The sequence below is a fragment of the Entamoeba dispar genome, genomic scaffold (genome assembly GCF_000209125.1).
Source record: "Entamoeba dispar SAW760 scf_1105229459701 genomic scaffold, whole genome shotgun sequence".
NCBI lineage: Eukaryota > Evosea > Mastigamoebida > Endamoebidae > Entamoeba > Entamoeba dispar.
In genome coordinates, this window is record NW_001853824.1 from 299309 (window position 1) to 323502 (window position 24194).

The 24194-nt window shown below is 26.7% G+C and overlaps 16 protein-coding genes across 16 annotated transcripts, besides 28 other annotated features; 12 read left to right on the forward strand and 4 right to left on the reverse strand.

Annotated features, from left to right (window-relative positions):
- Positions 1 to 185: 185 nt before the first annotated feature.
- Positions 186 to 229: a sequence feature (AT_rich).
- Positions 230 to 407: 178 nt separating this feature from the next.
- Positions 408 to 448: a sequence feature (AT_rich).
- Positions 449 to 503: 55 nt separating this feature from the next.
- Positions 504 to 532: a sequence feature (AT_rich).
- A 36-nt stretch (positions 533 to 568) lies between these two features.
- Positions 569 to 2257, forward strand: EDI_093630 (diacylglycerol kinase, theta, putative; the record flags this gene model as incomplete). Its single annotated transcript, XM_001736266.1, has 1 exon — positions 569 to 2257. The coding sequence occupies one exon, from the start codon at positions 569 to 571 to the stop codon at positions 2255 to 2257; it is 1689 nt and encodes a 562-aa protein (XP_001736318.1).
- Positions 1699 to 1722: a sequence feature (AT_rich).
- Positions 2258 to 2330: 73 nt separating the features above from the next.
- Positions 2331 to 3716, reverse strand: EDI_093640 (sucrose transport protein, putative; the record flags this gene model as incomplete). The annotated part of the gene is made up of 1 exon (XM_001736267.1): positions 2331 to 3716. One exon carries the CDS (start codon positions 3714 to 3716, stop codon positions 2331 to 2333), a length of 1386 nt encoding a protein of 461 aa, XP_001736319.1.
- Positions 3717 to 4082: 366 nt separating this feature from the next.
- On the reverse strand, positions 4083 to 4682 carry EDI_093650 (uncharacterized protein; the record flags this gene model as incomplete). The annotated part of the gene is made up of 1 exon (XM_001736268.1): positions 4083 to 4682. One exon carries the CDS (start codon positions 4680 to 4682, stop codon positions 4083 to 4085), a length of 600 nt encoding a protein of 199 aa, XP_001736320.1.
- Positions 4683 to 4772: 90 nt separating this feature from the next.
- Positions 4773 to 5432, forward strand: EDI_093660 (uncharacterized protein; the record flags this gene model as incomplete). Its single annotated transcript, XM_001736269.1, has 1 exon — positions 4773 to 5432. The coding sequence occupies one exon, from the start codon at positions 4773 to 4775 to the stop codon at positions 5430 to 5432; it is 660 nt and encodes a 219-aa protein (XP_001736321.1).
- Positions 5433 to 5451: 19 nt separating this feature from the next.
- Positions 5452 to 5495: a sequence feature (AT_rich).
- A 73-nt stretch (positions 5496 to 5568) lies between these two features.
- On the forward strand, positions 5569 to 6228 carry EDI_093670 (eukaryotic translation initiation factor 2 subunit beta, putative; the record flags this gene model as incomplete). Its single annotated transcript, XM_001736270.1, has 2 exons — positions 5569 to 5763; positions 5818 to 6228. 2 exons carry the CDS (start codon positions 5569 to 5571, stop codon positions 6226 to 6228), a joined length of 606 nt encoding a protein of 201 aa, XP_001736322.1.
- Positions 5786 to 5816: a sequence feature (AT_rich).
- Positions 6229 to 6249: 21 nt separating the features above from the next.
- Positions 6250 to 6277: a sequence feature (AT_rich).
- Positions 6278 to 6340: 63 nt separating this feature from the next.
- Positions 6341 to 8635, forward strand: EDI_093680 (synaptojanin, putative; the record flags this gene model as incomplete). The annotated part of the gene is made up of 1 exon (XM_001736271.1): positions 6341 to 8635. One exon carries the CDS (start codon positions 6341 to 6343, stop codon positions 8633 to 8635), a length of 2295 nt encoding a protein of 764 aa, XP_001736323.1.
- Positions 7791 to 7813: a sequence feature (AT_rich).
- A 63-nt stretch (positions 8636 to 8698) lies between the features above and the next one.
- Positions 8699 to 8742: a sequence feature (AT_rich).
- A 16-nt stretch (positions 8743 to 8758) lies between these two features.
- Positions 8759 to 10204, forward strand: EDI_093690 (uncharacterized protein; the record flags this gene model as incomplete). The annotated part of the gene is made up of 1 exon (XM_001736272.1): positions 8759 to 10204. One exon carries the CDS (start codon positions 8759 to 8761, stop codon positions 10202 to 10204), a length of 1446 nt encoding a protein of 481 aa, XP_001736324.1.
- Positions 9359 to 9379: a sequence feature (AT_rich).
- Positions 10205 to 10526: 322 nt separating the features above from the next.
- Positions 10527 to 10582: a sequence feature (AT_rich).
- Positions 10578 to 12050, reverse strand: EDI_093700 (Rho/RAC guanine nucleotide exchange factor, putative; the record flags this gene model as incomplete). Its single annotated transcript, XM_001736273.1, has 1 exon — positions 10578 to 12050. The coding sequence occupies one exon, from the start codon at positions 12048 to 12050 to the stop codon at positions 10578 to 10580; it is 1473 nt and encodes a 490-aa protein (XP_001736325.1).
- Positions 10718 to 10755: a microsatellite.
- A 141-nt stretch (positions 12051 to 12191) lies between the features above and the next one.
- Positions 12192 to 12356: a sequence feature (AT_rich).
- EDI_093710 (uncharacterized protein) lies at positions 12354 to 12701 on the reverse strand (the record flags this gene model as incomplete). Its single annotated transcript, XM_001736274.1, has 1 exon — positions 12354 to 12701. One exon carries the CDS (start codon positions 12699 to 12701, stop codon positions 12354 to 12356), a length of 348 nt encoding a protein of 115 aa, XP_001736326.1.
- A 125-nt stretch (positions 12702 to 12826) lies between these two features.
- Positions 12827 to 12954: a microsatellite.
- A 1285-nt stretch (positions 12955 to 14239) lies between these two features.
- Positions 14240 to 14262: a sequence feature (AT_rich).
- An 18-nt stretch (positions 14263 to 14280) lies between these two features.
- EDI_093720 (pre-mRNA-splicing factor PRP46, putative) lies at positions 14281 to 15216 on the forward strand (the record flags this gene model as incomplete). The annotated part of the gene is made up of 1 exon (XM_001736275.1): positions 14281 to 15216. The coding sequence occupies one exon, from the start codon at positions 14281 to 14283 to the stop codon at positions 15214 to 15216; it is 936 nt and encodes a 311-aa protein (XP_001736327.1).
- Positions 15217 to 15563: 347 nt separating this feature from the next.
- Positions 15564 to 15616: a sequence feature (AT_rich).
- Positions 15617 to 15761: 145 nt separating this feature from the next.
- Positions 15762 to 15847: a sequence feature (AT_rich).
- A 12-nt stretch (positions 15848 to 15859) lies between these two features.
- EDI_093730 (uncharacterized protein) lies at positions 15860 to 16960 on the forward strand (the record flags this gene model as incomplete). The annotated part of the gene is made up of 1 exon (XM_001736276.1): positions 15860 to 16960. The coding sequence occupies one exon, from the start codon at positions 15860 to 15862 to the stop codon at positions 16958 to 16960; it is 1101 nt and encodes a 366-aa protein (XP_001736328.1).
- Positions 16279 to 16303: a sequence feature (AT_rich).
- Positions 16465 to 16523: a sequence feature (AT_rich).
- A 57-nt stretch (positions 16961 to 17017) lies between the features above and the next one.
- Positions 17018 to 17095: a sequence feature (AT_rich).
- Positions 17096 to 17137: 42 nt separating this feature from the next.
- On the forward strand, positions 17138 to 18676 carry EDI_093740 (uncharacterized protein; the record flags this gene model as incomplete). The annotated part of the gene is made up of 1 exon (XM_001736277.1): positions 17138 to 18676. The coding sequence occupies one exon, from the start codon at positions 17138 to 17140 to the stop codon at positions 18674 to 18676; it is 1539 nt and encodes a 512-aa protein (XP_001736329.1).
- Positions 18677 to 18747: 71 nt separating this feature from the next.
- Positions 18748 to 18792: a sequence feature (AT_rich).
- A 149-nt stretch (positions 18793 to 18941) lies between these two features.
- Positions 18942 to 18970: a sequence feature (AT_rich).
- Positions 18971 to 19034: 64 nt separating this feature from the next.
- EDI_093750 (Ephrin type-A receptor 4A, putative) lies at positions 19035 to 20394 on the forward strand (the record flags this gene model as incomplete). Its single annotated transcript, XM_001736278.1, has 2 exons — positions 19035 to 19112; positions 19264 to 20394. 2 exons carry the CDS (start codon positions 19035 to 19037, stop codon positions 20392 to 20394), a joined length of 1209 nt encoding a protein of 402 aa, XP_001736330.1.
- Positions 19182 to 19210: a sequence feature (AT_rich).
- Positions 20395 to 20494: 100 nt separating the features above from the next.
- Positions 20495 to 20968, forward strand: EDI_093760 (low molecular weight protein-tyrosine-phosphatase, putative; the record flags this gene model as incomplete). Its single annotated transcript, XM_001736279.1, has 1 exon — positions 20495 to 20968. One exon carries the CDS (start codon positions 20495 to 20497, stop codon positions 20966 to 20968), a length of 474 nt encoding a protein of 157 aa, XP_001736331.1.
- An 82-nt stretch (positions 20969 to 21050) lies between these two features.
- Positions 21051 to 21100: a sequence feature (AT_rich).
- A 157-nt stretch (positions 21101 to 21257) lies between these two features.
- Positions 21258 to 21318: a sequence feature (AT_rich).
- A 282-nt stretch (positions 21319 to 21600) lies between these two features.
- Positions 21601 to 21665: a sequence feature (AT_rich).
- Positions 21666 to 21741: 76 nt separating this feature from the next.
- Positions 21742 to 21769: a sequence feature (AT_rich).
- Positions 21770 to 21882: 113 nt separating this feature from the next.
- On the forward strand, positions 21883 to 22422 carry EDI_093770 (uncharacterized protein; the record flags this gene model as incomplete). Its single annotated transcript, XM_001736280.1, has 1 exon — positions 21883 to 22422. The coding sequence occupies one exon, from the start codon at positions 21883 to 21885 to the stop codon at positions 22420 to 22422; it is 540 nt and encodes a 179-aa protein (XP_001736332.1).
- Positions 22423 to 22454: 32 nt separating this feature from the next.
- Positions 22455 to 22524: a sequence feature (AT_rich).
- Positions 22525 to 22533: 9 nt separating this feature from the next.
- EDI_093780 (U1 small nuclear ribonucleoprotein 70 kDa, putative) lies at positions 22534 to 23954 on the forward strand (the record flags this gene model as incomplete). The annotated part of the gene is made up of 2 exons (XM_001736281.1): positions 22534 to 22807; positions 22960 to 23954. 2 exons carry the CDS (start codon positions 22534 to 22536, stop codon positions 23952 to 23954), a joined length of 1269 nt encoding a protein of 422 aa, XP_001736333.1.
- Positions 23955 to 24194: the final 240 nt, after the last annotated feature.

Consider the following 24194-nt stretch of genomic DNA (forward strand, 5'->3'; position numbering starts at 1 on the left):
GGTTATTACTATGCATATTACATAAATTCTCTTTCAAATCTTCTGGTTCTATTTTTATTCTTCCCTTTTCTACAAAAATAACTCTTTTCCCTTTTTTTTTTAAAGCTATTTTTCGGGATTTTGTTCAATAGATTTGTTTGTTATAAAAAAAGAAATTCTAGGTGTCGTAGGAAGATGAGGTGTTCAAAAAAATATTCAATTTTATTCATTATTTCTAAAAATATATTATGGGACTTTGTTCCCAAAACAGGAGATAAGTTTCATTCTACACTAAATAAATATAAAACATAAAGCTTCATCACTTCCAGAAATCGATTGGTTTCATAAAGAATTAATGCTTTGAGAATAATGATTCCTAAATTAATACTCTTTGTGATATTTAAAACAAAAATGTTTCACAGAATAACAAATATTTAAAAAAATATGAAACATTTTATTTTTTTTTTTTGTGTGTTAATCCTCTTCTAAAATGTTTTTTATTTTTTGTTTTCATTCTTCAATACTTTTAAAATCATTTTATTTAATAATATTACTTTTAGAACTTTTATTTCCATATCCAAAGACAATAATGAGCCAAACGCCACGAACCATTCCTGTCAATGATTTTATTCTTTGTAACCTTCATGTCAATGCACATAAATTTCAAATAACTTCCTCAATTGCTTCTTGTTGTGATGTTTGTGGTTCAAGTATTACTCCATTCAGTAGAGTAGTAAAATGTGAAACTTGTAGTTTATTAATTCATGAAGACTGTACTGGATATTGTTATTTACCATGTTTTTTACAACAAAATCAATCTCAATCTAGTTCATTAGAAGAAATACAAAATCATTGTACAAATGGACAACATATTCTTGAAAAGACAGTGAGAGTATCTCCAACATTTTGCACTGTATGTAGAAGTTCTATTGTTTCATCTGCCTTAAGTGTATTAAAATGTAGAATATGTGGATGTTATGTACATTCTAAATGTATTCAAGGATTAACCCATCTATGTAGACCAGTTGCATTACCGTCCAACAAAGAATATCATTGGTTTGTTCCAGGAAATTGTAATTCAAATGGATTAACAACTCACTCATGTTATGTTTGTAAAAAGTCAGTAGGAAGTAACTTAGCTTTAACTGATTTTAGGTGTTGTTATTGTGGAATGTTTGTTCATCCTCAATGCATTCAACAGGCCCCTGCTTTTTGTTATCATGGGGTATTAGGCAAATATATTCTTTCTCCTTCTGTTACAGAAATGGATAATGAATTTCATTTCAAAGCGATTAAACGATTTGATAAAGAGCCAATGATCTTCTTTGTTAATAGAAAAAGTGGTAATTTACTTGGTGAACAAATTCTGAAAGAGACTCAATGTATGTTTTCAGTTCCTCAAGTTTGTGATGTGTTTCAAGGATTTGGATCAACTTTTGAATATATTAAGCCATATGGTGATGACTTCATTGCTGTAGTTTGTGGTGGTGATGGTACAGTTGGATGGGTCATGAATGAACTAAGAAAAGCTGAGTTAAAACCAAAGATTTTCGTTATTCCTTTAGGTACTGGTAATGATCTTTCACATTGCACTGGATGGGGAGGTGGATATAATGGAGAAAATATTGAGGATCTACTTAGGAATATATCCCAGGCATTAGTTCAAAAATTAGATCGATGGCAAGTATCTATTCATTCAGAAATTGCTGGAGAAACAAGAAAATTAATATTTAATAATTATTTCTCTATTGGATTAGATGCTGGCATTGCCTTAAACTTCCATTTAAGAAGAGAAGCTAATCCTGATGCTTTCAATTCTAGAGTAATAAATAAAATTCAATACGTATTTAGCTCACCACAAGCACTAACAGAGGATTCTGGAAATATTGATAAAGTTATTGCATTAACCGTAGATGGAAAAAGAATAAAACTAGAACCAATGCAAGGATTAGTCTTTTTAAATTTAGTAACTTACGGAGGAGGAGTTAGATTTTGGGATAGAGTTACTCCAAATGAATCTATTGGAGGATTAAAAGATAGCAATTTTGGGGATGGATTAGTTGAAGTAGTTGGATTTAAGTCTGTGATTGAAATTCCATTAATTATGTCTGGAATGCAAAAACCTGTTAAAATTGCACAGGGTAAGGTTATTGAATTAGAACTTACAGAAAAGAAACCAGCACAAACAGATGGTGAACCTTTTGTGTTAAACCCATGTAAGATAGTTATATCTTTATATGATAAGGTAAAAATCATGGTAAAGAATAGCTTTTATTAACTCTACATACAATTTTTTGGTTATTAATTAAAAGTATTTTTGGAAATATAACACAAAAAGAAAGTGTATCAAATTAATTAGCTTGTTTAAGAAGTACATCTCTTTCCTCACTTGTCTTAACACAGTACAAAACTACTGAGATACCAGCAGCAAGGAAACTTGATACAGCTGAGACAATAATTGGAAGAAGATAATCATCCCAAGCTAATTGAAGAAGAGCACTAATACCGGATGAAAGGAATTGAGCAAAAACTACAGCGCAATTAGCTAAACCAATGAAAGCACCAAACCTATCTTCTGGAACAACCTTTTTGAGCATAGAATAAGGAAGAGAATTAGTTTGTACAAATGCCATAGCAGGGAAGATTGCTGATAAAAATCCAAGTGTTAATGAGGAAATAAATTGAGGTTTTGAGTTATCATCTTGGTAATTAGATGGGAAGGTGTAATAGAGAGCACATAACATGCTATAAGAAATACCAGCAAGGACTTGGAAAAGAAGGAATGTAGTAACTTCTCCGATAGTGCTTGAAATAACAGGGAATATAAATACTGACAAACATTGGAATATAGCAAAAACACACAAAATAATAAGACCCATTCTAAGACCATCATCATTTGGACCATTTGGATAAACAGATTTAGACATATAATTAGTAAAGTTTGTATTAAATGGTTGGAAAGCAAACCAACCAAACATAAGTGCTAATAAAATAAAAACAATATCTAATCTAATCATTTTAATAGCATGGAATAAATCAATAAATGGTGCAAAAATATTAAGTTTCTTTCCTTCTTCAGGAATATATCGTTCTTCTTTAGAGAAAAGAACTGTTGGAATTGTGGAAATAAGTACAACAACAGCACATAATGCAAACATAATAAGGAATGTGCTTGATGATCCAACTGTTCCAGCAGAAATACCATAACAAGCAATTGAAGCAAATCCAGAACATGCATTAATCATAAGATTAGCATCTTGTTGATTTTCTGCATCAAAAATATCACTGACAATAGCACGAGATGGTGCTTGCATAATATTTACACCAAAGAAAGCTACAAATAATCCAAATAATGCTAAGAATGTACCAACTAAATGATCACTAAATGTTGTTTCTTCTGAACCATCATTCATACCTTGATCTATAAAGGTTGATGCAGCAATAACACATAATCCAAGTACATCAATAATTGCACCAACAACTAAGAAAATTCTTCTTCTTCCGAATTTAAATGTACATTTATCTCCAATAGCACCAAAAATAGGTTGAACGAAAAATCCAATCATTGGACCAATAACCATAAATATAATATTCACTCCTGTACCACTCATTTGAAATTGAGTTCCAAATAATGGTCCACTCAATCCAAAAATTGCAGAATAGGAGAATTGAATTCCCATTTGACAACAACTGGCAGCAAATAATTTAAGATAAAGAACTACACTTCTTGGTGCCATATTTTTATAAATTTTTTAGATGAAACTCTTTTTAATAGTGATTTTTTTTCCTAATATATCTTTCAAAAAAAATTCATATTGTTTTTTGATAGTTTTATTATAGTTCTTTTTTTTTGATAATTGCTACTTAGTTTTAACCTTGACACTTTCTTTCACTATTAACTGCTTTTTCTTTGTTTTCTGCTTCCAATTTTACTACTAAATCTTGTAATTTCTTTTTCAGATTTATAGTTTTTTATTGATTCAGATACTAATTTTTTTAATTGAAGAAGATCATTCCACTTGAAAAGACATTTCTGAAAGAAAAGTATTTTGTTGAGATTTCATCTATAACACAAATTAAAAATAACACAACACAAAATAGATTTAAATAAAAAGGCTTTTAATTTTTTCTGAAGTTGATAATTTTCTTTTTCTTTTTGTTTTTTTAGAGTCACAGATAATTTCAGCTATTTTATTCCAAAGAAGTCTAACATCACCAACTTGTTTTGCTGAACATTCGTAAAGAAAATGAGATTCAGATCTTAATTTAAATGACTCTAATAAATCTTCTGTTACAATTTTCTTTTCAGTTGTTATATCTTCTAGATTTTGATCACTTTTCAAATCAACCTTAGTCATTACAAAAACTACTATTGGATCTGTAACATTATTTTTTACTTCACGTAACCACTTCCGTTCAGCATGAACTAATGAATCTTTATCTATATAAGAAAAGACAATTACAAAACAATCTGTATCTCGATAACTTAATGGTCTAAATTCATCATAACTCTCACTACAATCTACTTCCCACACCTTTAGTAAAATAGGTAATTTATTTATCTCAAATTCAAAAGAATAATTTATTTCTCCATTCCCAAATTTTTCTTCATAACTTTGAATTTTTTGTGTCATTAATAAAGATGTTTTTCCAACTCCAAGATCACCAATCACAGCGACTTTGAACTCCTTTGCTAAGTTCATTAAAAGATAAATATTTTCAGTTTATTTTACCAATTTTTTCATATTTATATTTTAAGAAACTCAAACGTAATTATTTTTGTTAAGAAAATAATGATTGACTGTCACTGTCATTTACCTTCCAGGTATAAATGTGTTTTAAATCTCCATGAAAATGGTACTTCTGATTCTTTTTATAGACAACTTACTAGTTTTGGAATACATCCTTGGTATTGTGGAGATGAAAATCTTTGTCAAAAACAACTTCAAATACTCGAACAATTAGTGAAACAAAATCAAATAATTGCAATTGGAGAATGTGGATTGGATAATAAATTAACATCTAACTCAGTTAGTACTCAAAAGAAATGGTTCTTGAAACAAATTGAATTAAATCAACATTATAATCTACCAGTTTATATACATTGTGTTAATATGGTAAATGAAATTATTATATTAAAAAAGAAATGGATTAACCAACACTGGATTTATCATGGGTTTAATAGTTCATATGAAGTTGCAAAAAAATTAATATCTATGAATTGTTGGTTATCATTTGGAAGAGTTGTATTAAACAATAACAATATTAAAATTAATACTTCTCTCAAACTTGCATTTGAAAATAAAAGATTACTTATAGAAACTGACAATGATGAAACTCATTTTACAGATTTACAGTGTGTTTATAGTGTAATTGCAAGTAGATTAAATTGTTCAATTGATGTTCTTATTAATGAAGTACATGAATCTTTACACCAGCTCCAAATCCTTTGACTTTTTAATGACTCATTTGATTTTATTTTAAATAAACTATAATTTAATTAATTCTTATAATTTCATTTTAGGAAGATAGAAAAAGAAGTGTAATAAAATTAATAAGAAAAAAAATGAAATCTGAAATTAACAAAAGATGAGTGAAGAAGAGAATAAACCTATTGAAGAAACCCCAACAACTGAAAAAAAGGTCAAAAAAGTTAAGAAAGTTAAAAAAACAAAAAAGGCTTTAAAAGAACTTCCTGACTTTACTTCTGTTAAAGTTAAATCAAAACCTAAATCTAAAAACACAGAAAATGAAAAGAATGAAGGGCTTTATACATATGACGAAGTTTGTTTCTTTTTAAAGAAAGAATTAAAAAATAAAAATATTAATTAAATATAGTTATTGGATCGTATCTTTGCACAATGTAATATCTCTCAGAATTCATCGAAACAAGAAATCGAACTACCTCAAATTAAGGTTGTAAGAGAAGGTTCAAAGCGTGTAATTTGGGAAAATTTCTGCGATATTTGTAAAAGATTACATAGAACTCCAGAAGATATCAAAGTGTTTGTATTAGAAGAATTAATGACTATTGGTTCTATTGATGCTAAAGGAGGATTTACTATTAAAGCAAAACTACAACCACATCAATTAGAAAATATCCTTATTAAATATGTCAGCCAATTTGTTCAATGTCCTGAATGCAAATCACTTGACACTGAATTAATTAAAGAAAACAGAATTAATTTCATTAAATGTAATGCCTGTTCCTCTAAATGTTCTGTTGCTGTGAAAAAGGCAAGTGATTAACTAATTCAACGTTTTCTATTCTTTATTAATAAAAGAATTATATTTTATAGTTTCTTTTTTTCTCAAAGAAAAAATTAAAAAAAAGATCTAAGATGAAAAATAAAATTTCAAGATGGTAGAAGTTATCGATCATGTGACTTGTCCAATTGAAAAATACGAAGAAGTTAATGACATTATGAATGACAGTGTCGTTAGTTTATTATTTAACAACAATAAACGAGAAATGAATGAAGATGTTGTTGAAAGTCAAGAATCTATTATTACATTTAAGAAAATATTTGTAAGAGAAATTGTCAAACCAAAAACAGAACCAAAAGATTCAACTATCGTACCTGATGAAAATAATGTACAAGTAAATGAAGAGGATATAGAATTTAGAGAAGCATCTATCCAACAAAGTATTGATAGATTAAATGAGATAGAAGAAAAATATAAAAGTTATGAGGATCAAATAACAAAGGAGGAGGTATTACTTTATCTAAATAATCCAGAAGATTGGAAGTATCACCAACTAGAAAAATTTAGTAATGAATATAGAGATTCTATTCCATTAAAAGTATCTTGTCATACATATAATATTGATCAAAATATATTTGAACCAAATTATCTTGAGCCATGGCTTATTGTTGATTTTGATAGTGATATCGTAGTAGCCTCTGTACAAGAACTTGATATGAGTGCAACAGGTATTGTAGCAGGAAGAGGAATTACAGAAAAAGGAACGATATGGAAGAATAACTTATTTGAAACATTAAAGAAAAAAGGAAATTATCATTTTGTAAAGATGGAACAATTATGTGGCATTGTTATATTTATGTTTGCTAAACCAGAAATTGTTCCTTTAATGAAAAACATAGAAACTTCATGGCATGCTGTTGGTAAAATGGGATTAGCAAATAAAGGAGGAGTTGCTATTCGATTTGATATGAATGAGACACGATTTTGTTTTGTGAATAGTCATTTAGCTGCACATCAACAATTTCTAGATAAACGAAATGGACATTGGAAAATGATTTGGGAAGAATTGAAATTTAAAAAATGTAAAATTGTTGATCATGATTATATTATTTGGATGGGGGATTTAAATTATCGTATTGAGATGGAAGATTCTGTTGTAAGAGATCTTATGTATAAAGGAGAATTAGATACACTTTATGCAAAAGATCAATTAAACACTTCTAAAGCAAAAGGAATTGTTTTTTATGGGTTTAAAGAAGCACCAATTCATTTTATTCCAACTTTTAAAATTATTTGTGGAAAAGATGAATATATTGATGATAGAATACCTGCATGGTGTGATAGAGTGTTATGTAGAACACAAAATGCATATCCATATGAGGTATGTAATTATACTAGTCATAATTTGTTATTAAGTGATCATAAACCAGTTTCATGTTGTTTTACATTATACCCTTCAAAAACTCTTCCAGACAAATTAGAAGAAGTTAATTTTAAGATATGGAAAATGACGGATTATATAGAAAAAAAATTAACACCTCATGTAGAAATTGATAAGATGGAACTTCATTACGAACAAGTTGAATTATCTCAAACTTATCACCAAATAATTAAAATTAAAAATATTGGAGAATATCCTACTAGATTTGAATTCTCTCAACGTCCTGATAGTAAATTGGTTTGTCCAACATATTATGTTATTAACCCTCAAGACGGTTTATTACAACCTGGAGAAGAACAAAACGTTAAAGTTACTTTATTTATCCAACCAGAACAAGCTATGATTGTATGTAAAAAGACTATTATTGATGTCTTTTCTTTATCATTTGCCTATGGTGGCATTCATTTCATTACAAGTAAAATTGATATAGTTGATTCAATCTTTGGTAAAGACCTTAAGACAGTAACTTCAATGAAAGATCCTTATCAATTTGTTGAAGGGTCAATTACTACAGGATTAATAAATCAACAAATCCCAAAAGAACTTTGGAGACTTGGTTCTGATATTATTTCTGAGATTAAAGCTGATACACTTATTCAACATCCAACTGAAGCAACTGTAAGAGAAGTTCTTCATTCAATTAATACTAATAGTAGGTACACTACCAAATCAGCTTCTGCAATGTTACAAGGTCTTTCTTATTTCTTAATGGCTTTACCAGATTCCTTAATTCCATCAAGTAGATTTTATGATGTCACAACATGTAAAACAAAAGTTGATGCTTATGCTGTAATCAACTCATTACCAAATGAAAACTATAGTTTATTCTTCTATATTACTGTTCTTATTCGTCAAATCGTTGAATCAATAAATAATAAGACAATTACATTGCAAACAGTATGTGATTTCTTCTCTAGATTGATTTTGAGACATCCAACAAGTTCAGTAATTATTAAAGAAAATATTGAACGAATTAGCAATTTCCTCATGAATTTTGTGGATATTTAACTCCTCATTTTCTTCTTTCAACTTCTTCCTGTTATGGTTCTTTTTTCGTTGGAAATTTCCACCAAAAAATTTTTTTATCTAAAAAAACTAAAAAAGATTTATAATAACATAACATTTAAAGAAATGAAACATCAATTCTTTAATGGTGGAAAAGGTTGGTGTGAGATATGTGGAAATAAACTATTCTCAAAGGGAATGTATTGTGCTCAATGTGGAATGACAATCCATCAATTTTGTATTGATTTATGTAATGAACCATGTCTTGAAAATAAAATTTATCCAATAGTAGAAGATTATGACCAAAATGCAAAAAAGATTAATGCACATTTATTGTCTTATAATAGATATAACTGGGTAAGTTATTGTGTTGTTTGTAGAAAAATAATCCCACCTCAATTTAAATGTTGTTTATGTTCCATTTGTGGTATTAAATTACACGAAGAGTGTATTAGTTTAATTAGGTGTGGATGTAAACCATTACATGCAGTAGATCATTGGCTAGTTAAAGGTAATTGTAATGGTATGTGTTGTGTTTGTAACAAAAATGTAGGTAGTTTATTTGTATTAAAAGATTTTAAATGTGTTTGTTGTCAAAAAGTTGTTCATTCAACTTGTTTGAATAAAATGTTACCATGCATTCCAACACTAACACTATATAATGTATTATCTGAACCACTTCGATATCCTATTATCATTGTATCTTCTACAAAAGTTTATAATCAGTTTAATATTAATTTATTAAATGAGAGTAGACAATTACTTTCACCAGAACAAGTATTTGACTTACAATATGATTTAGAAAATTTATGTTTATACATAAAACATTATCAGCAATGTGTTCTTGTTATTTCATTGGATAATAGTGAATTGAATGAATTATTAAATCTTTTTAGTATGGAAAAAATAGAAAGAAAAATGATAATAACTCCTTGTGGATTAGATAACGACTTAAGTCTTTATTGTGATTGGAATCGAGATTTAGTTTCTTTCACATATAAGTTTTTATCTAAAATACCTAATTCTTTTTCTATTGATTATGATATTTGGGGGACAGACCAACTTTCTTTTATGAAATTTCTTTGTATTGGACTTGATGGACTACCACCATTAACATTTTCTAGTGTTGTATACAATTCAGTTAAACTATTAACTTATCCATTTTCAACATCAACACTAACACAACCACTAAGTAATATACTTGATATTCAAGTAGATAATGTTATTGTTCAATTACCAAAAATATCAATATTAATGATTTTAAATTTATCAACATTTTGTGGTATCCCCCTCTGGAATGTAACAGATGATGATTATATTTTTGGATTCCAAGATTCTGAAGTGAATGATGGAATCTTTGAGGTAATTGGATTTACAGATATATCTCATTTTACTCATTCATTAAAATTATTACAAGTACCAATTAAAATAACACAAGGAAGTTCTATCAACTTTAAAATAAAGAGTCCTCTTCCAGTGTATTTTGACTCAAAACGAGTTATAGCTCAAACACCTTTTACAATACAAAAATTAACATCACAAAGACTTGGAATTAGGAATAATAACTATTGAATTTCTGTTAATAACCTTCTGTTAACTTTTTCTAACAAACAAAATTATCAAGAATAAGACTATAATTTAACTATAACTCCTTAAACATAGACGTAATTCTATCATGTTCAAGATAAATTCCATATATTTTTGAAAAAGAAGTAATGCTTTTATTTAAAATAAACATAAACTCAAATAAACTCAAACTAAAATGTATTTTAATCAAAAAAAAGAGTGTAAAAACAATTATTTATAAACAAGAAAATTGAACAAAAATTGACTATTAAAAATACTAAATAAATATCTCTCAATAATTATAGAGAGAAGTCCTTTAATTCTATTCTTTTTAAGTTATAAGATTAAAAAAATTAAAAAAGATGAATTTAAAATATATTTATTGAGTTGCTTGAGCCTCCCACATTGCCTTTAAACTTTTTACTGATTGTGGTGATCTATTATTTTCTTGATTAGTAGAAATAATTGGGGTAGATACAATTTTTGTTTGTTGAGAATAATCATTATCATCACTATCACTCTTTTTTCCTTTCTTTTTATCTTGTTTTTCTTTCTTTTCAGATTTAGACATTCGTGGACTTCTTGGACTTAATTCACTTCCAATAGAATCTGACTCTTCTTGTGTACTAATAATATCTTTATTTTCAATACACATTTTCTTGAAACAACTATCACATGTTCGTTCATAACTATTTCCATTCTTTACTTTATTTCTACTACAATCAGAACAAATACAACTTCCACAAAATCTACAATGATGTTTTCTTCTTACAACACCAAATTCCTTTTTACAAGACATACATTCTTTGACTTGATCATCTGGAACAAATACTGGTCTCATCACTAACTTATGTTCTGTTTTCCTATCTCTAGGTGTTTTTAATAGAACAGAATTAGATTTACATTTATCAATAGCATCTTTTAAATCTTTTACCCAATCACTTTTCTCTTGTTCATTAGCAGCAATAATGCTAAACGATTTTTCAGGGGAGAATATATCAAACCTTAATGAATCATTATCTCTAAGATCAGCTTCAACAAGCTTAACAATAACATTAACCTCTCTTTTTTTTGGTAGAGTATAAAACAAGATATCAGTACAAAGAACAAAATATCTTGGTTTTGGGGCTTTACGACATTGTTTATTTAAAATACCATCTCTAATTAATTTTCTTCCAACAGTAAGATCCCCTCCTGGGAAATCGATAGTATTTGATATTTCAACTAATTTTCTTAATTTCTCACCCTGTACAATGAATTGGTTAACCAGCACTGTAACTTTTTGAATTTCTGATGAAACTTTAATTAGCCTTGAATAATCTGGAAACTTTTCAGGAGTATGTTTAATTAAATCAGTAAATAATAAAACATATCGAGGTAATCGTTGAACTGGCATAATAAGATAACTTCTTAAATCAAGTTGATTTGTTGTTTTAATGTTAATTCTTAATTCTTCAAGTCTTTTAGCACATCTTGGATCATGGTCAAGTCTTTTTAAAACCTGAAGACAATTATCTTGATTTGTTGCATATTGTGTGTATGACTTAAGGAATGGAACAAATTTAATAAAAGCACCTCCAGTATTAGTATACAATGTTCCTCGTTTTTTAAATTCTTTTAATTTTTCCATCAACATTGAATTAACTGCAATAATTTCTTGAAAGTGTAAAAACATTGTCATAACATCACTTCCATCTATGACTGGTGGGTTATCAGCTAGTAATGGTTGTTGATATGAAGTAATACATTGTTCTAATGAATTAACATAAGACTCTTCTGTAGCATAAATTTCATCCACAATATGTTTTCTATGAGCACTTTCTTTAGGATCGGCTATAGTACTGCATCTCATTTTGACTTGTTCTTTAACAATTTCTTGTTTTTAGTTTTCATTTAATTTAACTTTTTTGTTGTTATTAAAGATTTGTATTTTACTCTTCCTATTAAAATATTACTTTTGTATATTCAAACAGTTGTTTGATATTTACTTTTGAATATTAAAAAGTAAAAACATAAATATTAACTAGAAAATAATATGTTTTTACTTCTTTCTTTTAAACTTACTTTTTAAAACAATTTCTTAAAAAAACAAAAAAGATTTTATAAAACCTTTTTTAAAACAAATAAGAAAAATATTTAAGTAATTTTGAATAATTTACATAACAAAAGGATATGGTATGAAAGCGTCTTTGTTAGCTTCTTGCTTCCAAAGATCAATTCTATGGTTAAGCATTGAACGAGTAACTCCCATAAGATTTTTTAATTTTAAATTCGATTGTGTTAATTTTACAATTCTTCTCTGTGGTAAACATGTGTTTTTTAATTTCTTTTCTTTCATTTCGTTTTCTTTTTCTTTAGCAAAATTAATTAATTTTTGATAGTCAGATTTGATTAAATCTTGACTGCCACTCACTACATCTGATGATGATTGAGATACTTTCGCTACACATCTTTTTACATCAATACACTTTCTTTCATTTTCAAAGGTGAGTAGCTGTTGCATTGGTAATGAGTGACAATAATATATTTAGTTTTCTTCTTATTTATTTCATTCTATAAAAATCAATGCTTAAAATCAACTACTTCTTTTGACTTTTCTTCTAGAATTAATTCTCTTATATTCCCCTAATTTTTACTTCAATTCTCTTTATATTTTTTTTTTTTTTTTAATTCGTATTTTTTGATTATTATCTTTTCTTTTCTTTTTACGACTATTTTTTATTTTTTTTTTAATTATTTTCTTTTTTTTAATTTTAGATTTTGACTTGTAAACGAAAATACTTTACTTTATTATTTTATGATTGATTGGCAAATCTCTAAATATTTTTATTTGTAGTTTTTTATTCTTGAAAAATTCTTGGTTTGTCTCATTCTGAAGTTTTCATTTATTTTCTTTATTCTTCTATAAAGTGACCTATTTTTGGATTTATTGAAATTGACACTCTTTTTATAAAGATTCGGAACAATTGTACAAAAACTTTTAAAACTCTTCTTATAATTTTATTTAAAGAGATGAATAGAAGAAGGGATTATAATGGCATAACCTATTTTTTTAAACTAGTTGATTGTTTTTATTAAGAATGGTTGTTGGTTGAATTTCATTTTATTCTCATAATTGGAAAGAAATTAAAGTCATGAGCACAAAATGAATTGAGGTATGTAGTTAGTTGATTAAATGAATTATAATTGTTTTGTTAATACGGTTGTTTTATTTTGTTAAGTTGTTTTATTGGTTTATTGTATTAAAGAACAGTGAATATTCAAAGACATAAAACAGATGATAAAAACTATTTATGACTAATTCATTGGTCATTAGAATTACATATTGGAATTCATCTTGTTGGTAATGTTTATTCAATTAAAATACATTTTTACTAATATTATTATGTTCAATCTATATTTCTCATTTAAAGATAATCCATGATGAAACATTTATTAATAAAAATCATTGTATAATCTAATTTAGTTTGTATAATAACAAATCATTAATTCACTATAAAGAGAATAATAATCTTTATGTTAATTTAATAAGATAGTTCTGAATCATAAAATAAATACTCAAATTAGATAAAGAAAAATGAGACATTGAAAAGAAATTGAATAAATTTTGAACAAAATCAATATTCGATTAACTAACTTTAATTATTTCAACTCATTAATACATAACAAATATCATAAATTTAATCTTTATAAATAAAATACTAACATATCAGAAATATAAACAATGTCTATAATTTGATAATTTGTGTTATTACTCTTTAACTTATTCTTTTGTATGTCATTTTTAAAATTCTTCTTTATTATATTCCTATTTTAATTTAGAAAAACAATACTTGTTCCTTGTAATTTAAATAATTATAACCTTTTTCACTCAATGAAAATTAAACGTTAAAATGAAAGTATATTTACAAACTTTATTCCCTATTTTCTTCCTTCCACTTTGTCATAGTAAATGAAATTGTAGATTAAATCGATGGATGTTGTTAGTCAAATTTATCAAGATATAAATGATAAAAAAATGATAGTTGCTTAAGAAATAACAAATATTTATAAAAAAAAAAAATCTATATTGTTCAAAGTATATGTTAGTTAAGAAAGACAGCAAAGAACAGAAAACAACAGATGTGATTCAATGGAAACTAAAACGAGTAATTTGTAGTCATAAAGGTTGGGTTTCATCAATTTGTTTTGACCCATCGAATCAATGGTTTTGTACAGGTTCACATGATGAAACGATCAAAATATTTGGTATGATCCGAGGTGAACAACGACTGACATTAACAGGCCATATTGGAGCTGTGAAATCACTGAAAGTTTCTCCCAGACACCCATACTTATTTTCTGCTGGTGATGACAAAACAATTAAGTGTTGGGATTTAGAATCAAATAAAGTTGTCAAACATTTCCATGGTCATTTATCTGGAATTGAAGTTGTTGACATGCACCCAACAATAGATGTTATAGGATCAGGTGGAAGAGATTCTGTTGTAAGGTTGTGGGACATTAGGACAAAACAATCAGTTGATGTTCTTGAAGGACACACATCAACAATTTATGATTTGAAGATGAGGGAAGAATCGCCACACCTTATTAGTTCATCTGCAGATAGTACAATTAGAATGTGGGATATCATTGCTGGTAAATGCATGAAAACACTAACTCAACACACAAAAGGAGTTCGTTGTGTAGAAGTGTGGGATAAAGAAAATATGGTTAGTGCAAGTTTTGATTCAATCAAATTATGGGACAAAGGTGAATTTGTTGAAAATTTATATAAACCAAATGATATTATTAATACAATCAAACGCAATCAAGATGGAACAATTATTTCATCATCAAATAATGGTGTAATAACTGTTTTTAATTTAAACACAATAACACAAACACTACACAATATTCCACAACCTGGTTCATTAGAAGGAGAAAAAGGAATATTATGTAGTACATTTGATCAAACAGGATTAAGATTTTTTACAGGGTGTGTAGATAAAACAATTAAAATGTATGCTCCACAATAATTAAATGATAGAAACAACATTTTGTTATTTACAAGTAAAGCATTTTTTTTTAATAAAGAAAACAAATGTTTTTTAGAATTGAATTAAAATAGCAATCGAAAATTAATTCGTTGTTGGATTAGAATCTCCTCTAAACATATGTGCAACAATATGTCCAACTATAACGACAGCAATAAGTCCAATTGAAAGGAACATAACAAAATATGGTGTTCTATAGAATAAATATTAACACAGTTATTTGATAGTAAAAATTAACAAACACTGGAATTCCTGCAGCAGTTCCAACACCAAACATTCCTGGTTGTGTAGATAATGACTTTCCTTTCCTATATGTTAACCATCGACAGTTAATATAAATAAATAATGATAGAAATTAACAAATATAAAAAGAAAAAAATAACATACTTTCCAGCCATGATAAGACTTGTATTTAAATTAATTTTTAGTTCTTCATATTAAGATTTAATCTTGTTTTCTTTTTATGAATAACAATAAAAAAAGAAAAAGAGATCTTATTTGGTGATGAATTTTCTGTTTTTAGTTCCAAAAAATATTGTTTGATAATTTTATTTAGAAATATTTTGTTATTTAAAGAATGAGTAAAAATAAAAAAAAGAAGTAAAAATTTAAAGAACTAGTAATTATGAAACCTATATCACAAAAAACAGAAAACTTATTTTCTAACCAAGAACCTCTACCAATGCAAGAAACAGAAAGAAAGCCAATTCAAAATTTAGAAACAGGTAAATGTTCAAAAAAACAAAGATCTCTTTTATTAAATCACAAAGAAATTTCACAACAACCATATCCTGGATTATTAGAATTCTTTTTAAAAAAGAATTTAAATAAATCAGTCAAAAAATCACACACACAACATGAAGAATCACAACTCTTTTATAGTGAATATGTCAAACAAGAATATTTTCAAACAACATTTGATTTAGATTATGGAAATGAAACAGTTATGGATATACATGAAATTCCATTAACACAAATTATTAAATCATTAAAAGTAACAAGTTCAATTGAAAGAAGTACGTTTAATCAGAAAAGAATTAGTAGATATTATAAAAAAAAATTAAAAATACCTATAAATCATTTAGTAAAAGAAGATGATACAACACAAAATGAATCTAATAACTTTGAATATTCAGATAAGTCTAGTGATACTACTACTTTAGTTTCAATAGAAGAAATTGATTTAATTAGTTCTAGTAATGATGTAAAAGAGATTATTAAATGGTTATCAAATAATATTATAAAATTAACTAAATCAAAAGATACAAAATTATTAATTTATAATTATTCAAAACAAGTTGTTAAATGTATTTCATATCATGGAATTAATATTCATAAAATACCATTTAATAATTGTATTATCTCAAATAGTCTATTAATAACACTTTTGAATAAAATTACAATCAAATTTCCACAAAGTGATTTATCTTATTGTATAAAATTCTTTAATAAACTTGAAGAAACTATTAAAAGAATTGAACAATATGGAACTGAATATTCTAAATCAGAAATTAATAATTTTTCTAATTACGGATGGTCATTAACATGTGAATTATCATTTCTTCAGTCTTTATATCAATACGGAAATAATATGGAACAAATACTTTCAAATAATATTATTATTCGATATCAGTTAGAGGTAATTAATAATATTCAATATAAGAATCAACAAATAAGATTTCTTAAAAATAGATTAGCTGGTGTGTATAATAAATTTTCAATATGAGGTATATATTCTTTTCTAAAATTTTTAATTCATTTGTTCTTTATTTAGAAAGATCTCATTATTAAAATTTTTTAATATTTTTAGTTTTCCTTTTTGAAAAATAAATAACAAAAAATAAATAACATAATTTTTAAAGAAAGAAAAAAGAAAGAGAACTAGTGATATTCACTTAACCTAATGTTTAGAAAAGGAAATGATTCAATAACTGATCAATGTGCATTAAGAAGCTCTAGCCTGTTAAAGAAAAGAAATGAGAGAAGAAATAAAATGCTTAATAATAGAAGGTCTATAAAATCAGAAGATGAACATGAAGAACAAAACGTTAATCCACCTCAATTACATGAACTTTGTACACAAGTGTTATCACCAACACCAGAAATAGTATTTAATGCAATTCACTTAATTAAAAGTATTGTAAAAAAGAGTTCTCGTATACCAGATAAATTCAGTGAAGTTGTTAAAGAATTATTTACAAATGGAGTAATAAATAAACTTATTGAATATATTCAAATAACAATACCAAATCAACCTACTAATGATATACTTAATATTCTTATTTATATTACTGGAGATGATACTGGAACAGACAAATTACTAGCATTAAATATTATTCAAGTTTTATTACCTTATCTTAATAATCAACAATACTTTCAAAGTATTTGTTGGATTTATTGTAACCTTGTTTGTAGTAATATTATGGCAAGAGATGATGTATTTAATTTATCAATGCCTGTTCTTCTTCCAATGATACAAAATGGACTAGTACCACAAAACAAATACTTAATTTGGTTATTTAACAACTTTTCATTTCTTTCTCCAAAAATTAATTTTGATTTATATAAACCATGTTTTGATTATTTGTTGTCATGTCTTGCTACAAATGATGGAACTATTATATCTGAAATATTTATTTGTTTTTCACGTCTTCTTTCTGATGAAACTATTTGTGAAAAAATATTAAGTCAAGTTGCTCCTTTATTAGTTATTGGATTAAAAGAAAGAAATAGTGAAGTTGTTAAAGAAGCACTTAATGGAATTGGTGTAGCATGTGGTGTAACTGATATACCAATTAATTATTTTGTTAAACAAGGAGTATTAGATGTATGGAATGCGATTATAATAGAAGGAGATAATGAAATAAAACAAACAGCTACATGGTGTTTATCAAATATACTTGGTGGAAAAGATTCATCTCCAGCAGAATTATTTGTAGATAAGAAATACATAAAAGTTTTAGTTAATGAAATCATAAATAGTACTGATAGAATATATAATGTAGATTGTGGGTATTGTCTTATTAACACAATTGTTGTTGTACGTGAAGAGTATATAGCTCGTATTATGAGAACACCAGAAATATGTACTGCATTTGATTCATTACTTCGTTTAAAACATAAAACAAAAGAAATTAAAAATACTTTCTTACATTGGATGATTAAAGTATTAAGAATTGTATTAATTATTGGTGAAAAATATAAGTCAAGTAATGAAAATGTATACGCTGTTATGATGGAAGATTGTTCTGTATTTTCTGCTTTACAACTATTAGAAGATGATTCAGAAACAACATTGGATAATTGTGAAGAAATTAATGAACTTCTTGAGTCTTTTAGTATTCGTGATAGAGAGCTTAGTAATCTTAGTGAAGATTTTTATTATACCAACTCATATGAAACAACTAGTTTTGATTCAGATAGTGATATAGAAGAGAATTAAATGTTACCTATAATTCTTTTGGTTTACAATTAAATAAAAATGATGAATGTATTAGATTATTGTCTTAGTTCTTAATATAAAATCTATTTATTTTAAAGTTTTAATGAATTTATTTTCTGTTAAAGAAATTTTAAATCAATTCTTTTTCACTCAATGAGAAACTTATAAATTATGATAAAATTTCATCTAGTTTTTCACTATTGTATCTCAAATTAAACTAAATGAAAGCAATTTCACTTTTTAAGTTTTCTCAAATATTTTGTAGTAATTATAATTATTTTTAGTTTTATTATAGCTCTTTTATGGTTTTAATATGTTTTTATACCTCTAAAAATTGAAACTGAAAACTGAATATATCATGTCATCAAAAGGACAGCAACTTTCTGCTTCTATTTCTACAAACTTCGATGCTGAATTTCCTCTTACCCTTGAACCTGTTTGTTTCTTTCATTTAAATAATTTCATTAATTAGTAAATATTACAATATCCTAGAAATTACTATATGAAATTAATTTTTATTTTATACTTTAATTACCTTTACGTTCATAAAAAAATTCAAAACGTATTTGATATTTACACCATATTAGAAAATTGAAAAGCTTACATTTGGAAGTAATTATGCTATTCAAGGAATTCCATTAAGTGAAACTATTGGTTTTTATAATAACACAGATAGTACTTATAAATTAACAGTGACAACTGGCGAATCACCAAAATATGAATTAAGTGTTGATGAAAGTAAGTTTACTATTAAAAAAGGAGAACGAATTCAAATAAAAATTACATTAGTATTTCGTCATTATGCTACAATGGGATTAACTGGTCAAGTTCAATTTTCTTTAAAGAAAAAATCATTAATGGGAGGTGAAAGTATTCAACGAGCACTTCGTTTCCAATTAGAAGGTGTTGTTCCAGCTTATAATGAAAAAGATTTGGTAAAATCATCAGATGATGAACAATTTAGAGTTGGAATGATCAATGGAGTATTATCTATGGTAAAAAATGAAAGTGTTGTTGCATTCAAATATAATGTAAAAGATGAATTTGAAAAACAAGATTATGAATTTATTCAAAGTGTTTATAGAGATATTCATCATCCAGCAATTCTTGGTATGGCAGGAATTGTATTATCTTCATCCACTATTCTACTTGATGGAGATACAGTTACTGATCTTCAAAGTTTAATGGAAAAAGAAAAAATGGCTGTTCCATTCTTATTAAGATGTTGTAGTGATTGTGCTAATGCTCTTCTTTATCTTTCACAACATAACATTATTCATCGTAATGTTAAACCAAGTAAATTAAGAATTGTACATCATGATATTACAAATGAAGGAAAATGTACAGTTAAATTACATGATTTAACTACAATTTATAAATTAAAGAAAGGAGAATTGATTAAAAAATCACCAGGAACATACCAATATATGGCACCAGAAGTAATGGAATTAAAAGAACATGGACTCCCTATTGATGTGTTTTCATTTGGAATGACAATGTATCATATCTTTACAAATGAAATACCATATGGTGATTTATCTAATGCACAAATTCAACAAAAAGTAGTAAGTGGTGAAAGACTTCCATTAGATAAACAATTCCCAAATGGTATTGCTGAATTAATAGAAAAGTGTTGGGATCAAGACCAAAGTAAACGTCCACGATTTGATGTGATAGTATCTAAATTAAATGATATTATCAAGGATTATTCACAGTAAATCTATTTGTCTCCTTGAATTTCACTTTTTTTTTTCATTTTTGTCTCATATTGTTTCCTATAAGAAGGGTTTTTCTTTTTATTTGGACTAAACTCTTCACATGAAATTGTTGTTTGTTTGTTTAGGCAATATTTGTCGTTCTCCTGCTGCAGAGGCTGTTATGAAAAAAGTGATTCAAAACCATCACCTAACTGAAAAATATACATGTGACTCTGCAGGAACATGTTCATATCATGAAGGACAACAAGCTGATTCTCGAATGAGAAAAGTAGGAAAGTCAAGAGGATATCAAGTTGATTCAATTTCACGTCCTGTTGTTTCTTCTGATTTTAAAAACTTTGATTATATCTTTGCAATGGATAATGACAATTATTACGAGTTACTTGATAGATGTCCTGAACAATACAAACAAAAAATATTTAAAATGGTTGATTTTTGTACTACTATTAAAACAACTGAAGTTCCTGATCCTTACTATGGTGGAGAAATTGGTTTTCATAGAGTCATTGATATTCTTGAAGATGCTTGTGAGAATTTAATCATTAAACTACAGGAAGGAAAACTTACTAATTAAATTTTTCTTTCATTTTTATTTCTTTTTTTTCTAGTCATAAACGAAAGGTATGCTCTGATTATGAAGAAAGAATCAAACTTAGAATAAAATTTTTATAATAAAAGATTATAAATAATAATTACATATTTTTATGCATATTTATTCTTTAGAATCAAAAACATAATAACATAATTCAAGTAATATAAATACACAAAAATGAATGAGCAGAATAATTACTTGATTTAATTTCATCTATCATATTAGAATATTATGCAAGTCCAATACCTTACACTAAAATTAAACAACTCTGATATAAAAATTAAAAATATATTTTTATAAAAATACATGAAAAATTAATATAAAAATAAAAAGAGTTTCATATCTTACTCATAGTTAATTATTTGTATTTTTTTATTTATTCTGAGATTGAAATATAATCCATCATGATTTTCATACAAAAAGAATTTTTTTTACATAAATATTAGTTACTATTATTCTTAGTAATTTCTTAGAATATAAAATATCAATAAACATAATTAGTAACTGTGAAGGATTAAAAACTTTATTATTCTTAAGTCTTAATAAAACAAACTTTTTAAACAAGAGTTTATGAAATAAACGATTATTTTGATAAAACAGAAACAGTATCTATGAAAATAATTTATAAACAAATATAATTATAGTAAAAGAGATATATTGATAAATGTATATATTAAATGAAATACTAGTCTTATTTACTACTTTCTTATTGATTGAATATGTTTTTTCAGTGATAATTGCAAAAGTATATTTCCTTTTATTTATAAATATTTAAAAAAATATCCAAAGAGTAGAAAAATGTTATTTGAAATTTTGTTGTTATAAAAAAGATGATAAATTTTGTTTTTCATTCTTTTTAGAAAGAAAAAAAAAAAATCAAATAAAAGGGCAAACCAATGGATAAGGTCATCATTGCAGAAAAAAGTGGAAATATTGAAAATATTGAAATTACTATTACTGAAATACTTAAGAAAGACCCAATTAACAAAGAGGCAATTCAACGATTAATTGCCCTCAGAATTCAACAAGGAAATAATGAAGAGGCAATATCTTTATTACAAAAGTATAATGAAATTTATATGGAAACACAAGCCTTTGTTCAATTAGCTGAATTGTATTGTACAGAAATTAGATACAACGATGCATTTGATATTATGCAAGAAGTTGTAATGATGGAACCATCTAATTTTTATATGTGGCAATTTGCTGGTGAAATTGCTCTTCAGTTAAATGCAGTAAAAGAAGCACGAAAAATGTTTTTAACTTCTTGTAAGTTATCTGATTATAAATATATTCGTGCGTTGAGGTCAGCTGTTTTTGTATTAGGCCTTTCAAAAGAATCAAAAACAAAAAGTGAGGCTATTGCAGCTCGTTTACAACAATTACTTGATGAATATCAACCTTCCATTGATAAACAAAAACGAAACTTCTTCTAATTTGAATTTTTGTTATTCTTAAAGAGAACTACTAATTAATAAAATGGTTTTAAATAGTTATAATATAGTTTAATGAAAAAAAATAAAAAACTTTAAAAAAAACAAAAGGATATGGTTTGTTTATTACCCAAGAATTTTGCTGCATTATTTGTTCCTGATGAACCTATAAGATTTCTACCACCAATAGAGAAACACTGGTTCCCAAATTATTCAGGGGTTTCATCGTATTTAACAATGTTTGATCAAATAGAACCGAATAATGAAAAAAAGACTGAGGGTGCTGATTCATTTGCACCAACTTGGACTAAAAGTGGATTACGTGAGTTAAGATTTCTTAAAATGAAAGAAGAAAAAACTCGATCACTTCGTACTCAAATTCAAACTTGTTTGTTTTTTGTTTACTAATTTAATTTATAAGGTTCAGAACAACAACCACTTTTCATTTTATGAAGTGGTTGAAAGCCTGATATCATTCTTGAAAAGAATTAGTTTGTTCGTCATTCAATTAAAGCTTAATTGAAATACTTATTAATATAGGGGATCCTACGCATAATTTAAAAGCAACTGATAACCCAAACAGAACTATTGTTGTTCTTCGTTTACCAAAGAAAACTGATGAGTCAATATTACAACAACTGTTTGGTGAATATGGTGAAATAAAAAAAATTGTGATAATAAAAGATTTAAAAGGTATAAATAAAGGATATGCATTTGTTGAATATAATCATCGAAGTGAAGCAGAAAGGGCATGTAGAAGAGCAAATGGAATGAGAATTGAAGAAAAAATAATTGTTGTTGAAATGGAAAAAGGAAGAACAGAAGAGTCATTTAAACCAAAGAGGTTAGGAGGCACTATTGAAAGAAGACGTGGTGAAGATAAAAGAAGAAATGAAAGTCCTATAAGAAGAGACAGAGGTTATTCTCCTTTTGAAAGAAGAGAAGTTGCCTGTCGAACTGATGATCGTAGAGGGGAACGTCGAGACCATCTTTTGGATAGAAGGGATGATGATTACAGAAAGGCAGGATATAGAACTAGTAGATACGAACGAAAAGTAGATAGAAAAGATTATAGAAACGATCACTTTGAACGTAGAGATGATTATAAACTTAGTGATCATAAAGATGATTATAGACTTAGTGACCATAGAGATGATTACAGAGCAAGTGATCGTAGAGATGATTATAGACAGAGTGACCACAAAGATGATTATAGGTCAAGTGATCGTAGAGATGATTATAGATCGAGCGACCGTAGAGACGATTATAGACAGAGTGACCGTAGAGATGACTTTAAACTAAATGAATACAGAGACGATTACAGAGCAAGTGACCGTAGGGACGATTACAGAACAAGTGATTATAGAGATGATTATAGACCGAGTGATCGTAGAGATGATTATAAATTAAGTGATCGTAGAGATGACTATAAATCAAGTGATCGTAGAGATGACTATAGACCAAATGAACGTAGTGATCGGTTTGAGCGAAGAGGGAATGGAAATATTGGGTACAGAGAAGAAAGGAAATGGTGATTTCACAGAGTTATTCTTAATTCATTTATTTTTGACTACAACTCATTTTGAGGTTAACAGAACAAATTATGTGAACATTTTAGGATATAATCTTTAAATGTATTTATAGAAAGAAGAAACAAGAATAAGGAAAATTTATTTAAAAGGTGAAAATAATCAATACAGAAATAAGAATAGTATAGAATAAGTAAATCCTTAATAAAAATGGTACTATGAAAGAAGAGGTAATAAAAAACAATG